The 16,125-nt window shown below is 39.9% G+C and overlaps 1 protein-coding gene across 1 annotated transcript in view; it reads right to left on the bottom strand.

Annotated features, from left to right (window-relative positions):
* Positions 1-1,200: 1,200 nt before the first annotated feature.
* MTPAP (mitochondrial poly(A) polymerase) overlaps positions 1,201-16,125 on the bottom strand; it is a 15,312-nt gene continuing 387 nt past the window's right edge. The window contains exons 2-10 of the mRNA XM_010562951.1: positions 16,095-16,122; positions 13,538-13,710; positions 12,743-12,976; positions 12,185-12,409; positions 6,558-6,769; positions 4,359-4,585; positions 3,058-3,150; positions 2,884-2,957; positions 1,201-1,936 (exon numbers count right to left, since the gene is read on the bottom strand). Coding sequence (XP_010561253.1) covers positions 1,598-1,936; positions 2,884-2,957; positions 3,058-3,150; positions 4,359-4,585; positions 6,558-6,769; positions 12,185-12,409; positions 12,743-12,976; positions 13,538-13,710; positions 16,095-16,122 — 1,605 coding nt within the window. The 3' untranslated portion in view covers positions 1,201-1,597. The remainder of the gene's footprint in view (positions 1,937-2,883; positions 2,958-3,057; positions 3,151-4,358; positions 4,586-6,557; positions 6,770-12,184; positions 12,410-12,742; positions 12,977-13,537; positions 13,711-16,094; positions 16,123-16,125) is intronic.

Below are 16,125 nucleotides of genomic sequence, written 5' to 3'. Positions count from 1 at the left end.
GATCTGTAAGAGGGTCTTCCTGCCACTCAAGGTCTAACCCGTTAGTCTGCCAACTGCTGGAAAGTACTTTTCCTTGCCCAGTTTTTACAAGTACTTTGGAAGTATGCATTACTGCCCACAGTATTTCTAACAAATAATATCTCAGGGAAAAGAGAAAACACACTTTTAAACTGTTCAGACTACACCATTAGAAATAAAGTCTACACAAAATCATATACCACTGCAACATTAAAGAATCTAAAAATACTGAAAATGAAACTGTAATCATAAACATCAATGTTGCATCTGTACGATAATCTCTGAGTTACAGTAATTTCTGGTACAGAATTTCTGTTAAGAATACAGACAACAGTCTGTAGAGTTATTATCACTGTTGCCATTTAGTTTTCATGCATGAGTGGCTCTCAAACTGGACAGGTGGAATAGTCACAAATGTACCTGGAAAGTCTATCTGACATTTGCTTGCTCTCCATTTCCCTTTCTGGCTTCCTTCCTTCCCTTCTCTCTCCCCCTTCCTCTGAAAACACTCTCTTTTGTGGCAGATGGACAGAGAACTCAATGCTTGTAAGTCCATCAGAAGCATCGATCCTCGCTGGGCCAACTGATCTGGAAGGGAGACTGTCACCGTTCTGCTGGATATCTTAAAAACAAGGCAAGACTAGGAACAGAACTCCAGCATGATACATGATTCCCTATGGATCTCTGCAAGGGACAGATCCCTCTGCCAAGGATAGTGAGAGGAAGGCTTTGGTGTTGCCTAGTAGGCAGCAACTTTGAGGAGAGTGATGAGACAAGAAGGGCCTGCAGAAGCCCCTGCCTTAACCTGAAATACAAGTTCAAAGCGAAGTTGAAGGCAAAATGAGAAATGTGAGTGTATACACAAATGTGGGTGGTAACCAGTCCTATGGGTACAGAAAACAAAAGAGAGTTGACTGAAGAAATTTGAGATCAGGTGGTAAAGACAAGAGCAAAACTACTTTTCCAACACAAAATAGTTGCACTACCCTTGGAGAGCAATGCTTTATGAAACTGCAAACGCTACTATCTAATTCCATTCTCTTTATTTTGTCTTGGCACTATCTACATGAATGAAAAACAATTGCAAAAATAGATAGATGCACTTTGGTTTTTACTGGCTTCCAGAACATGATTGGATTGGAAGCAATGGTTCTAATGTGTTCATATTCTTTCAAACTGTGGTTTCACTGAAAGGTGGTTGTTTTTTGAGCTTTTAATTAGCAGATCATTTTTATGTTAGTCAACAGAATTCCCAAAGGCTTCTTCCCATGCTGCTCCTGTCAGTCTTTTTTTTTTTTTTAAAAAGACTGCCCAACTGAAGGCTACTTCCAAAATGTATCTGTAAAACTTGCATTTGAATGCTCTTCATTCACACAACAGATAGAAAAGTGAAGAGTAAGGAGGAGAAAAATGTACAGAAGGAAAGCAGACCTGTACAAAAAGCATCACAACGGAAAACAGAGGTCATTTGACTCTCCATTTCACCATAATAGAAATATTAAAAGTAATGTTCTTCAGACTGTGTGTCACATTCAATTCCTAGAACAGAATATCAGCTACTGTGTTTCTGTGCTGAAAGTCACTTTCCCACTGCTTTTTGTAGACTATTTGCATTAGTTAACCTTAAAGAGTCCAAGAGGCTTCTGATTGTTTCACTTCCTAGTCCTTTCATCCTATTCTTCATCTTGCTGGGATTACTTTTTCCAAATGGTACCAGTAAGGCTGCCAATCCCCAAGGCTCTTTATTGGTCATTTGCTGAGTTTTATCTTCCTTCTGTAAAATCCAGGCACTTTCTCTGGCCATAGCTACAAATTTCTCCAGCTGTGGCTGATTAACATTCTTGCTGATATTAAGGTCTTGTTCAAAGGGATTCCAGATATAAAGAGGAGTCGACTCAGGTTTATTTACTTCCTTTCCCTGCAGACAGCGTAAAGAAAAAGCCAAAGTTGCATATGTGCATTACAGGCTGAGCAAATAACAATCACTTGAGTTGTTACATTAGCATTAAGAGTAAAATTATTTTGATCTAGTAGAGAACTTTTTGGGAAAAAAAAAAAATCATTATTAATCAAGTTAATTTTCCTGTCAACCTGACTGTAAGACTCCTGTTCTCTGAATCCTCTTAGTGGTGCTTTTCCTTGCCACATTCAGCTTAGATTTCCTTCAAGGCAAAGAACACACAACTACAGCTTAGCCTGTCCATTTGGCCGTTCTCCCATTTGCTTTTCCACAAATCTCAGACCTCATTCATTGCAACCTCCTACTCCTATCTCCATTCATGTATGGGCAGCCTGAGTGTGTCATACTAACCTGCATAGCCCAGTTTGATAAACTACTACAAGCACTTAAACTGTTCAAACCATTCCTCTCACAGTGCTCATTAAGAGCTACTATAATAAACCAAGATTACTGCCTTGCCTTAAATTCCTCCCAGTTCAGTCTGTCTTTTAAGTACAGAGCTATTCAGGTCATGGTCCACTTCTGGGCACTTGGTGTAGTACAAGACAAGTTGTTGACAACTAGGTAGTTTGCTATTTAAATGCACTTCCATCTCAGTGCATATCAGTGCTACTTAGCTGACTTGCTCTGTATTATAGAACCTCTGCAAGCTTAGCATCAGAGTTTGTGCTTTCCAACATATCCAAGTAATGACACTGTAAATTTTTTTAATGGTGCTGTAAGTGATTAGGCTCCGAGAGGAAAACTGTCTTCCTTCACAGAAAGGACTCAATTTCTGGATACAACCAATTTAAATGTACTTTCTATATACAATACGACAGATATTGTTGCTTAGCATATGTAGTTTGTCAAACAGCAGACTGAGAAATTCAATTGATAATGATGAGAGATTAAAATTAATATACCTTTCGGAGATTTATAGAATTCTTTCTGAAATCAAAGTTTCCAAAGTATTCAAAAAAGTCACCCAACAATACATCTAAAAGAAAGAAAACAATAGCCAACAGTAACATTAAACAAAAGTTTACTTTTGATATGCTCATAACAATTATAAAAAAAGTTAATGAAGATTTACCTACCAAGTGTTTCTGTATTTTTTGTAGGTTTAATCTTGCTTAAATCACTAACAAATGAGCAATCATATCCTCCAATTATATGCTTGTCTTTTTCATCTGAAACAAAAATCACAGGCGTATTTTGAAGTGATAAACAAGAAAATACCATTTTATTTAATAAAATTCAGATGACTGAATTCAATGAATGCTACCATATTAAGTAAATCAAATTAGAAGTTCACAAGTGAACTTTCAGGTTAGCATTCAACTTAAGTGGTTAAAGATTTACAAGAAAATCTTTATGGAAAGATTGGACACGCAACGGAAAAGAAGCATGAGTAAATGGCATATTTTCAAAAGCCTACAAGAATAAGGTATACGACATCTTTGTATCTCTGAAGTTACTTCTTTTACATAACAAACCTGATATCCCTGCATACAGAGCTTTATCATACACTGAACAGCACAAACCTCTAAGATTAATACCTGTATGAGGGTTTCAAAGAAATCAGACCCAAAGTGTCCACCATCTTTTTCTGAAAAACTTAAGAGAATTAGGAATATTCTTGTAAAATTTCAGGACAGGTGTTTTATGTATAAAAAGCCTATAGAATTCTGATGGAAAAGTTTAAACTGATTTTAAAGCAACTAACCACAGACCTTTTTCTCCAGTCAGAGCACTAAAGCTTCCAAGGAAACACGTCAATAAGCAGAAGGCACAAGTGAGGAATCAAGAACTTAGGGTGTCATTCTCTACGCTTTCATAAGATTTACTGAAGATAATACAGCCTGAAAGCTATGTACGAAACTGCCAGAATAGCTTGTTTGCGGAGATATAAGAATTACTTGCAGATGGCCCGAACAGTCTCAAGGATATTACAAATTGTGAAGAAAAAATATAGCCTTTCTTTTAAACATTTGGTATCTATAAAACAATATACATCATACCAATCTGCACAAAATCCTTAACAACTGCAGAAACATCTGAGACCCTACAAGTCTTCTAAAAAACAAAATACACAAAAAACAGCCATCATGAGAGAACTGAGCAAATAAATGACTTTTAATTATGTGAGGCATAGAACAAGCCTAACCCCTCTAAATAGAATTTAGAATTGTATTGAAAATGGATTTAGTTTGCCTTTAAAAATGCATTATTTTCATCAAAAAGATACACGTAAAACTTGTATATTCCCTCAAACTTAAGGCACACTTGATATGCATTGGTATTTGAGAACATAAAGAAATTGCTTGGGTTTATTCATCACTTCAGAGAAAACAAATGTGAAAGTCACTTCAATAAACACAAAACCAGCTGTCCTTACCTGCCAGTTCTTTAAGTTGGTCTAGTGTTGGAATGATAGGTGGTGATCTCTTTTGCAGAAAAAACATGACCATCATGGTCAGGGAGAAGTTTGTAATCCACGTACCAGGAACACTATTTGTAAGTCCATGAACACGGGCCCAACATCGTACACTGAACACTAGCGCTCTTACACGGGAATCAAGACAGCCATAGATATATAAGAGTTCTGAACTTCTTATAGCAATACTGAAGAAGAAATGAAAAGTAAAAGACATGTACATAATTAGAGAATTGTGAAGTACCAGATGCAGTGTTCATTGCTCATCCCTAGAACATCAGTTATAAGGGAAGAGGGTATCCATTAAAAAAAAAACAACATAAAAAATTAATTTTCATGCATTTAAAAAAAATAGACGAGAATGCCTGAAATTGTCCAGGATGAAATACCTCATAGTTTTCCATAGTAAGAAGGATATAGTTATGAGTAAATAATAATAGTGCATTTGCACTGTTTCCTGTTTCCTTGTTCCACATCACAGTGGGGACAAAAAAAACCAAAACCACCATCAAGTACTCAAGAGTGAAACTATGCAAAATCAAGGTGGAAAAACCTACACAGTTATCCACAGTTGCCTTTGAGGTACATCAGACAATATCTCTATCCTAATATATAATAAAATACAACTAGAACTTCTTTTACAATTTTTAATCTGAAAAGTAATAGAATAATGCACTGAAAAATACATGAAGTGCAGAGACAAAATGAAATCTGCAAAACAAGTCAATTTGGTAATTTTCAAATGACTAATGTTTGGTCCTGGTGAAAAAACAACTATTCTGGAAGGATAAAAGTTTTCAGCTGGATCAGTTTTTGATATGCTTCATCATATGGTCATACAAACATTCATGTAGTGTACAAACGGGAAGGCAAGAAAAAACAGAAAAAAAAATGGAAGCAAGGTGTGAGAGCAAAACTTACCTTGGGGTCAGTTTTAGTTTAAAGTGCTTGTTGAACTACAGTTGCAGGAGTTTTTACTCCCAATCTTGCACTGAATTCTTCTAAAAATCCACCATGGCATTTTGGGGAAATCTACTATGTCTAGGTTTTGTAACACCTGGGCTTCTAAAATTTCAACTGTGAAGTGCTTCCTTCTGTCCACAGAGGTCTGTTATTACTCCAAACGATAACAAGACAACACACACAGTCCCAACCAGCCAAACTGTCAGCAGAGAATTACAAGGAAGTTTGCACAGAACTGCATGCTGACTTTCACTGTGGCTGCATATACGAAAGTAATTTTAATGTAAGACATTTGTTCAGTACTGCCTTAACAACTCCTGCGTATTCTGAAACAGAACTTTGGGTAATTCAGAAAATTCAGTCTAGGATCTGACTGTATCTGTTGTAGACAAATCACAAAATCTGCACTAAAAGTCACACCAAAAGTATTCTGAAAGATAATCACTCATATTTTACTATTCTCTAACAACAATGAAAAGGGTTAATAACTCATTTTTAATTATGTACCCTTATGCCAGGGCTACTGATGTATACTGGATTGAGGTGGGTATTTCTTAATAAAATAAGTGACAGCAAAACAAATTATATGCTTTACTATCAACCAAATGAGAGCAAGCCGGAAGAGGAAAAATAGATGCAGAGAGGTATTTCTAAGAAGCCTGCTCCCTCTATTGGGCACTGCTGTGAAAGGTCCTAAATGACAGTAACACTTTAGACTCCCGTTTTCTGATGCAGTGAGTTAATTTAGCATTCAAGATACCTTGCCAGCAAACAGGTGTATGCAGGCCCTTACAGAAGAAAAAAAGGACACCAAAATAACTAGAAGCCCAATCACTAAAAATTAACACAATGGAGCTCCTTAATCTGAAAAGCAATTAAAAAAAGCCTGTGCATATACCCATATACATGAAGGGAAGTAATGACCATTGAATGCTGCCTTCTTTCAATTCCTTGTAAGCCAACCTTATTGTATAAAGTGGTTTTCAAGTCTTCAGTTTCAGCTAGCAAGTATTTCCTATGCTGGAGAAAGATATCTTAAGCACATTAAAACCAAAGCTCCAGAAGTCAAAAATATCCTTTTTACTTTCAGAGCCTACACTCACATTTGTCAAGAACACAGCAACAGTTTTCATTACAGGTTTTCAAGAATGTAAGTACATTAGTATGCTTCCTAAACTTTTTAAAACCAGGTCTCACCTGTTGCTCACTGACAGATCACACTGGAATCCTGTTGGTTGATGGGAAAATTTCACCAGCGGGCAGCGAGCATTGAGTATCTTCTGTACGCTCACACATCCAGGACCAAAATTGTCAAGGCAATCACCAATCACAGAAAGAATTTTCTGAGTTGCTAATCTTTCAGATGGTAATCTTTTCATCTGATACTCCATTTCGAAGGGACCTTTTTTCTAACAGAAAATTTTAAAAATAAACTGTTAGGTCTGGAACCAAAGATACATTTAAGAATACTTCTGAAAGACCAATTTGCAAAGGAGTCTGTACAATGAGAGACTGAAAGACAAGAATTATTCAAAGCAGCCCACAGAACTTAAAAATGTAAAAAAATATTGCTTTCTCTTTTATATTCTTTTCCAGTGATTCAATTTTTCCAGGTTAATAGTGATCAACTTACTGTAAAGTTACTTGTTCAGATGAGCGTATAATAATACTACATCTCACTATTGCCTACAACAAGTAATTCTGGAATTCCCGAGAGAGGATATATGCTCTGACTGAAAAGAGGAGCATACAATTAAATTAAAAAGTAAAAGGGGCAAAACACAACCAAGCCACCATTAATTTCAAACCACCAGTAATTCCATTTCAAATCCTCAAAGAACAATGTGTTATTAGTGAATCAAGTAGCAGTGTAAAGGAAAATGTCTTTTTCATTTAAAAAAACTTAAAAATTTTAGCATGCAAATTACTTAATCCTTCAAAATGAAGGTAAGTTTCCGTAAGACTTAAAATAATCAATTCACATCAGACATGGTTTTTCTGACAAATAAAAAAAAATGTGGAGATGTATTTTGACAACATCAGACATGCATTTTCCTGTAGGCCTATCGTATTTTAAATTGTCATATTTGTAGTTTATACCTCAATAAAATAAATTTACACCTATGAAATCTCTGTTCTTTTAATAGTCTCTCTATATTTTTAAGCCTCAGCTAATTTTGCTTGTTAATGCAATACCTGACGCTGACTTACCCTCCCCCTTGGAACATGTCATGGGTGAATGCTGTCGTGGTTTAGCCCCAGCCAGCAACTAAGCACCACACAGCCACTTGCTTGTGGGTCAAGATAAGGACAGGGAGAGATCACTCAACCAATTACTGTCACGGGCAAAACAGACTCAACTTAGGGAAAATTAACTTAATTTATTGTCAATCAAACCAGAGTAGGGTAATGAGAAATAAAACCAAATCTTAAAACACCTTCCCCCACCTCTCCCTTCTTCCCAGGCACAGCTTCACTCCCAAATTCTCTACCTACCCCCTCCCAGCGGCGCAGGGGGATGGGGAATGGGGGTTACGGTCAGTTCATCACACGTTGTCTCTGCTGCTCCTTCCTCCTCAGGGGCAGGACTCCTCACACTCTTCCCCTGCTCCAGCATGGGGTCCCTCGCACAGGAGACAGTCCTCCATGAACTTCTCCAACGTGGGTCCTTCCCACAGGCTGCAGTTCTTCATGAACTGCTCCAGCGTGGGTCCCTTCCACCGGGTGCAGTCCTTCAGGAGCACACTGCTCCGGCGTGGGTCTCCCGTGGGGTCACAAGTCCTGCCAGAAAACCTGCTCCAGCGTGGGCTTCCCACAGGGTCACAGCCTCCTTCGGGCATCCACCTGCTCTGGCGTGGGGTCCTCCATGGGCTGCAGGTGGATATCTGCTCCACCGTGGACCTCCATGGGCTGCAGGGGAACAGCCTGCCTTACCATGGTCTTCTAGGGAATCTCTGCCCCGGTGCTTGGAGCACCTTCTCCCCTCCTTCTTCGCTGACCTTGGGGTCTGCAGGGCTGTTTCTCTTACATGTTCTCACTCCTCTCTCTGGCTGCAGTTACTGTGCCCCAGAAACTTTTTCTCCCTTCTTAAATATGTGATCCCAGAGGTGCTACCACTGTCGCTGATGGGCTCAGCCTTGGCCAGCAGCGGGTCCGTCTTGGAGCCGGCTGGCATTGGCTCTGTCGGACATAAGGGAAGCTTCGAGCAGCTTCTCACAGAAGCCACCCCTGTACCTTGCCACGCAAACCCAATACAATGCATGCTACACAAACAGCATTATGAAGTGACCTAACCAGTCCTCTGAGACACACAGCAAGTTACTTTTGTCGTCACCAGGTTAGTGCAAAGAAAATTTGCACTCACAGACAGGTGAAACAATCCAGAACTTATGGACCTTGCAACCTTTCCTACAAACTCACTTTAGGTGCTGAAATTCTGAGTTGCTCTGGCAATCACTGAGGTGACTGTTCCTGCTCTCCTCTTGCAAACAGTTCTCCAGGCAGTATGTGTGCTTGAACATACCAGAACAGAGGTCCCTAATCCCATTTGGCTGTGCAGCTGCATGCTACAGCAGGGCTGGCTCAAGGTGAAAGGAGCCTATAACTATCAACATTGAGGTAGGTAACAGGAAAGAAAAAGACAGGGACTTGGCCAACATGTAGGTGTGCTAGTGTTTGGACCTTTATGTTTGCGACAAAAATCACAATGTGCCTTACCAGACAGCAGGTCAAGATCTCTCAAAAGCTGGATGAAGACTTTTTTGTAATGATAAAACAGACACTCTTAATAGTTGATAGGACCTTCAGATGAATTCTGTGAGAAAACACCACAAGGTCTCCTCATGTTGAACAGAGACAGTTCCAGCCACCTCCAAGATGGACCAGCCACTGGCCAAAGCTGAGCCCATCAGTGACGCTGGTAGCACCTCTGTGATAACATATTTAAGAAAGGGTAAAAAATGCTGTGCAGCAGCTGGGAGAGTGAGAAAAATGTGAGAGAAACAACCCTGCAGACACCAAGGTCAGTGAAGAAGGAAGAGGAGGAGGTGCTCCAGGCACCAGAGGAGAGATTCCCTAGAAGACCATAGTGTTGCATGTTGTCCTCCTGCAGCCCATGGAGGACTCCATGCCAGAGCAGGTGGATATACCCTGAAGAAAGCTGCAGACTGTGGAGGGCTCACACAGGAGCAGGCTCCTGGCAGGAGCTGCAGGCCATGGAGAGGAGCAGCTTTTCTGGCAGGATCTGTGACCCCGTGGGGAACCCACACTGGAGCAGTCCATTCCTGAAGGACTGTACCCCGTGGGAAGGACCCATGCTGGAGCAGTTCTTGAAGAGCTGCAGCCCGTGGCAGAGACCCTATGCTGGAGCAGTGAAACAGCATGAGGAGGAAGGAACAGCAGAGATGAAGCGTTATGAACTGACCACAAACCCCATTCCCCATCCCCCTCTGCTGCTTGGGGGAAGGAGGTGGAAGCATTGGGAGTGAAGTTAAGCCTGGGAAGAAGCGGGCATGATGGGAAGGTGGTTTTAATTTTGGGGTTTTTTTTATTTCTCACTATCCTAATCTGGCAATAAATTAAAATAATCTTCTCCAAGTTGAGTCTGTTTTGCCTGTGATGGTAATTGGTAAGTGATCTCCCTGTCTTTATCTCGACCCATGAGCTTTTTCATCTTATTTTCTCCTCTCTCCTGCTGAGGAGGGGGGAGTGAGAGAGCAACTGGGAGGGCAGCTGGAGGCCAGCCAAGGTTAACCCACCACACCTACAAAGCACAAAGCTCTCTACGTGGTGGCACCTCAGTCTCCCATTTTGACTATGCTTGAATCAAGACACAAGAGTTGCAATAATGATTTTTACATTTCTTTACAGGACAATGCTCTAAGGTACCTTATTTTGGTACAGGCTTTCACATTGATGCAGCAGATGCACCCGTGTTTTAACGCTCAAAAATTTCAACAAAACCAACAAGATCAGCATCTTTAGTGTGTAAAGACTGTGCTTGCAAGCAAGACAAAAGCCTCACGACACCACACAGAGTATTAAATGTGCCACGCAGCCTATTAACCTATCATGTAACCCGAAGACACACATTCACCTAGCATCCCTCCTGGCTTTTGCTGCAGCATCCCCATAGCAGTAAGTCTGTCAACCATCCACAAGTAATTACAACTGCTAGTAAACCCATCACCAAATAACTCTAAAGTTTACAACAGAACTTCTATTTCTACAGAGAATGAATAGTAAAGAAAACAGCTAGTTACAAAACATGCTTTGAAAATAGACATTTTATACTTGAAAGATTTTTCCCTCAAAATTTAAGAGGCAACTTTATTGTTAAAACATAAATGGTTCCTAGATTTTAACACTTTCCACACACGCACGATGATCCTACTCTTCAGCAGACACTTTTGCTTTCATTGTGTTTGATCACCGCAATAATACTAAAAACTATGTATGTTTGAAGGGATATTTCTTTAAAAGTAACGTACATGGCAATATACAAATTGTACGGAAAAGCTGAGTGAATTTTCAAATCTTCAAAAGCTTAAGCCCATTGCCTTTTTTTTTTTTTTTTAAGGAAAACAAAGTTATTTTTTCCCAAACTATGTGTCACCATACAAATAAAAAGAAAAGTTTTCAAAAAGTCAGAATCACTTACTTAATTACCCATTCAGAATCCATGAAGAATCCCAACTTCTCCACAGGGCATTTCTGATACAACTCTCCCTTCTTCCTATCCTGATTCTCATGTCTCTCTTTCATATTTTGTTCTCTAATCTGAAAGGATATTTACACTGCCCACAGCCAAAAAACAGCAGCAAGAGATAAGATCCTTCCAAAAAAGCCTTGTCTAGTCCTTTCCCATTCTTAATGCCTACACGCACAAGGACTGGGACACAACCTATTCTAAATAACAGCTAAAATTTGAAGCTGCCCAAATACCAACACTAAACATGTGAACTTGGTTATGTAGTGTAGATTTCTGATTCATAGTATGGGTAAAGACATGATTAAGATGAAATTTAATAAGTGCATTGAAAAAGGCAATACTGTTGAGCAAATACTGCTTACTGGCAGTCTTGTAACCCTCCAGCTTCTCGAGGTAGTGATGCAAATTCTGTACTTTGGTCAGCAAATTCAAGTGAGTGTATTTCAATTTCAAGCCTCTACACCTGCTTAGTAATCACCACTTGTCTTGGTGCTTACTATTATATTATCAATGAGGCATTCAAATAATTATGAAGTATCTTATGGAAAGTCTGACAACTGAAAGTATCTGCATTATTGATATGGCTCAGTTCCTGTTTTGCTCCTGCGTCCTGGTCCCCAAAACGTCTACAGGTTCCCTTGAAACTAAGGAAAAGAACCTGACAACCCTCCCAAAATGCACATGCACACACACACACAAAATTACTACGCTTTAGAACATGGAAGACCCTAACAAAGCCAAGCTTTAAAACAGCAGGGATGAAGCCCAGCAGCTCGAGAGAAGACAACACAACAGTAGGATGGGAAGGTCTGACATTTCTGAATCAATTTCAGAGGATGAAGGATTTTTTTCACAGTGAAATTCACCCTAACAGTATGAAGTCTATGTAAACACCAAATCATTTTCTTCCTATTGCAAGGAAGATCTCTTTCATGTCACATCAAGCTTTTAAAAGTCTTCAAATACAAATGTGCAAATAAACTCATTCACAGTCTATTGTATGAACTCATGTAAAACCTAAGTATAAATAAACTGATTCCTGTGTGTGAAACAGCAAATGAACTGCCCTGTTGGAAGAAATCCAACAGACTGAAGATGCACAGCATAATCTTACCATTTTTGTAGCATGCTTTTGTGTATCATGGAAGTCCAGAAACATGTCCACATCACATCCCAATTTGCCAAAGGTGTTGACGGAAGAGCCAAATGGCTTTACCGTGCTGTCTGGAAAATACGCACGTGTGAAATCCCGAACGAGAGAACAGGCCAGAAATCGGAGCTTGATATTTTCTTCTGTAAGCTGATACTCATTCAGTAGAATGTACATCTGACTGCTTATCTAGTTAAGAAAATAAACATTGTAAAAATACAATGACACACCTTCTATCTATTAACATGTATTTTCAACTACTAAATATCACTGCAATTAGAAGATTTTTTTTTTAATCTCAAACAGGTTTATTTCACACACAAAAAATTATTTTGACAACTAAAATTAGTAATTTCATCTATTTGTTTCAATGTAGCAGAACAATTCACACAAAATTCTAACAGGGGTTACTTTTTTTTTTAATAGAAATAAATTGCTTTATATGTTGCACGTGACCACTTGCAAATCTGAAACGGACATCGTTCATTTTTAACTGAGAGAGATCTAGAAACCTCTACTTACACTGTCTGCTTGACAAAGCTTTTCAGTAAGCTCTTTCACTGGAATGTGAGACTGAGGAGAGAGGTGAACTGGTGTCTCTTTATCAGCTTGACTCACTGGGTTTTTCAGCGTGAAAGTAAAAAGTCTAGATTTAAATGGGACAACATGATGCTGTGCAGCACTTGGGATTCCAATAGCGTCCTGCAATGAGGCTATACTGTTTTTTTCCGAAAATTCTATTAAAGCATGGATACCCTAAAACATTAAGAATAGAAATAGACAGGGTTAGATAAATGCATACAAGCCTTGAACTGATGGTACTGCTATTATTCAGATGTTCCTGAGAGTATTGAGACAGTTTAATATGACAGTCCTGAAGCTGAATGCTACGTTCTGTACCTCAACACTCTTCAGACACTTTTTCACAAGAGGTCAAAAATATTTAAGATATGCTATTCTTGGCAGTAAGCACTCAACATAAAAGTTCTAAAAGCTATTTATCTTCACAACCGTAATGCTCAAGAAACACATAAAAAAAGAGTTAGCTCTATTGTTAGAATAATAAACAGTGCTATGTAAAAGTTTCAAAGATTTAGTGCAAAACAGGTTGCTAACTATCCCTTAGAGGTGTTGCTTAGCTGACTTATGAATAAAAATCTGTTGCTCAGCAACTTGTAAACATTAACAAAGATAAAAACGAATTTAATATACTAATTATATATAACTTGCTTAACTTGCATGTATGAGGCCTTGACCAAATGCTGGTATACCTTTTTGTCTAAGTCTAGATTTTAGTTTACATTGTTAATTACTTACACGGTTTTCAAAAAAGAAATGACTCTTAATATTTCCATGACTAGATAAATACTGCAATAACTTTTTTTCGTTAAGTTTTGGTGGGCACTTAATTAAAACAGTCCGTTCTGCTTGCTCCGATCGTTCTGTTTGGACCTCAGCAAATGTCTTCTTTCTGGTATTGACTTCAGCATCTGTGAGAAGAAATGAGCATCAAGGCTTTTCTATATAAACAGAAAGATTTAAAACTGATTTTAGTACACTTAATCTCTTCCTCTGGATTGAACAAAGGTTTGTCCTGGCTCTCTAAGAGGGTTACAGCAAAAGAGAAAACAATCAAGAATGAATGAAAGACACAAACATAAGTGTATTTCTCTCACAAATGCATACATTTGTAAGGAACAGGAAATGCAGGAAGAAAACAACACTGACTCCCCTTGATGCCACAGGAAGCTTAATGATACAAGGAATCTTTGTTCTTCTTTGATTTGCTGTTCACCATCAAAAAACTCAGCACACACAGTCAGACTCATACATACGAGTCTGGAAATACCAGTGAGGGTGTGAGGCAGAGCTAGCTGCACTGAAAAGATAATCTCTCTCAGTTACCACAAAACCAGCACTTTCACCTTTGGAACAATTCAACACTTGCTTATTTTTACAACTCATCGCCTTCTTTTACAGTAAACTCCTACTCAAAGTTTTCCTTTAATACTATACTTTCATCTACTCTACTACAGTAAACCCACAGATCAGTCATATCTCACCATACTACTGGCAATCTATATTGTTGCTGACAGCCTACAGAATTAACATGGAAATGAGACACGCTGGAACATCCAGAAACACAGAAGCTTTTTTCTTGATTGCACACAGGCAAAGCGGCCATGTCCCAAATTTGAAATCATAATCACTTCCTTGCATAAGTCTCAAACTATTCCATTGACCACATCACATTACCAGAGCCTGTGAAGCTGCTACTTAATACTGCCATTTGTAATTCAGTTTGGGAAGCTGGAGAACATGCAGTTATTTCTCTGCAGCTACTATCTGCTACAGAAAGGTTCAAGGGAGCTCTTTATTCTATGTTTTTATTTTGAGGAACCCACAAGATATTACGGCCTCAAGAAAATCTTAAATATCATCTAATGACACTTGTATTTATTATTATTTTTAAGCAATCTTTTGTTTTACAAAGTTTACTGAGCTCTCACATAGGCTTGTAAATAATAACCAAAGTAGTTGTTTCAAAAGCTTAGTTTTATATAGCATTTTTCATCAGGAGACCAAAGAAGCCCTTTATGAAGATGATAAATATCCTATTTTCCATAGGGGCAGAGAAGTGTGAAGTGACTGAGATGCAGAAAGGACAAGTCCCATGGACGAGTGACACAACCAGGAGATGAACCCAGATTTTCTCACTCCCACAGCTCTCTGCATTAAGTCAGAGTGGCTATGTAATTGTTGCCTGACTTCCTACCCGTACATGCTTAGTTACTATACCAAAAGATGTGCTCTAACATCTCTCAGCTCTGCTGTCATTTGCGCAGTCTGAGCATAGCACAGATGCAGATGATTGCATCCAAATGGTGGTTGTAAGCATTTTTAAACGCATGAGAGGCTGTACGCTTTGCCTTCTTCCCCTGTTCCATTCAACATTTCCAGTTAGTGACAGAGTTTCACAGTTATTTTAAACAGGTATACACCAGCACTGCTGCTGGAAGAAACAGCCCCATCTTCCGCACGGTGCTCGTACATATTCTAATGCTGCCCTCTGCATGCTGATGCTAATGTGAGCATTCACATAGTCATGTAGCAAACCAGGTAAGACTAATGACCAAATTTATACACCAAAACAAGAATGATTAACTGAAATCTGGAATTGTTCCTTAATCGAATTTGCTGCATGTTTGTTAGTACAAGGATGTGAACAGCAAAAGGTTTTGTGAAACTGATAATACGGCCTGATCTTCTCCTCTCTTTTAAAAAAGGTTGCTATCTAATGTTTTCCAAGAGCTGAAACATGAACGTAAGTAGAAGCACAGGCCTCAGGCTCACAAACGCATGAACTGCAAGTTACACGCTACATCCAAGTTACAGCGCGTCAACAGCGGACAGTCCTCGCTAGTTCTTGGCTTCTACTAAAGACACGGCATCAAACGTTCCCTGTGCCTTTTCAAGGGCGTCTCTCGGGAATAACCACCGTCGCTTCACCTGCCTCCACCTGACACCGCCGTTTAATAAAGCAAGTCCTAGACAACGACAGCGGATTCCGGCCTCCTGGACCGCTCCCTGGCGCTACGGCCGGGAGAGCACAGGCCGACCCCGCTGCCGCCGGGAGGACCCCGGCGGCGGCTCCCCGGGCCCTGAGGAGCTCCTCACGCCCGGGACGCCGGTAATGCCCTGGCGCCGCTCCCGGAGCCGAACCGGCGGCCGCAAACACGGCAGGCGGCCGCTCCACAGCCCAGGCCCTCGCCTGACCTCGTCGCCCGCCCCCCGGGAGAAACGGCCGGGCCGCCCCGGCCCCACACGGCAGCCAGGCCCCGAGGGGAACGCGGCGCGGCCCGGCGACCCCTACCTTCGCCCGCCTCCTCGGCGCCGGCTGCCTG

Source organism: Haliaeetus leucocephalus, unplaced genomic scaffold (assembly GCF_000737465.1).
Source record: "Haliaeetus leucocephalus isolate CR32 unplaced genomic scaffold, Haliaeetus_leucocephalus-4.0 Scaffold0, whole genome shotgun sequence".
NCBI lineage: Eukaryota > Metazoa > Chordata > Aves > Accipitriformes > Accipitridae > Haliaeetus > Haliaeetus leucocephalus.
Note: the sequence above shows the minus strand (reverse complement) of the source record. Positions and strands in the feature narration are given on the sequence as shown.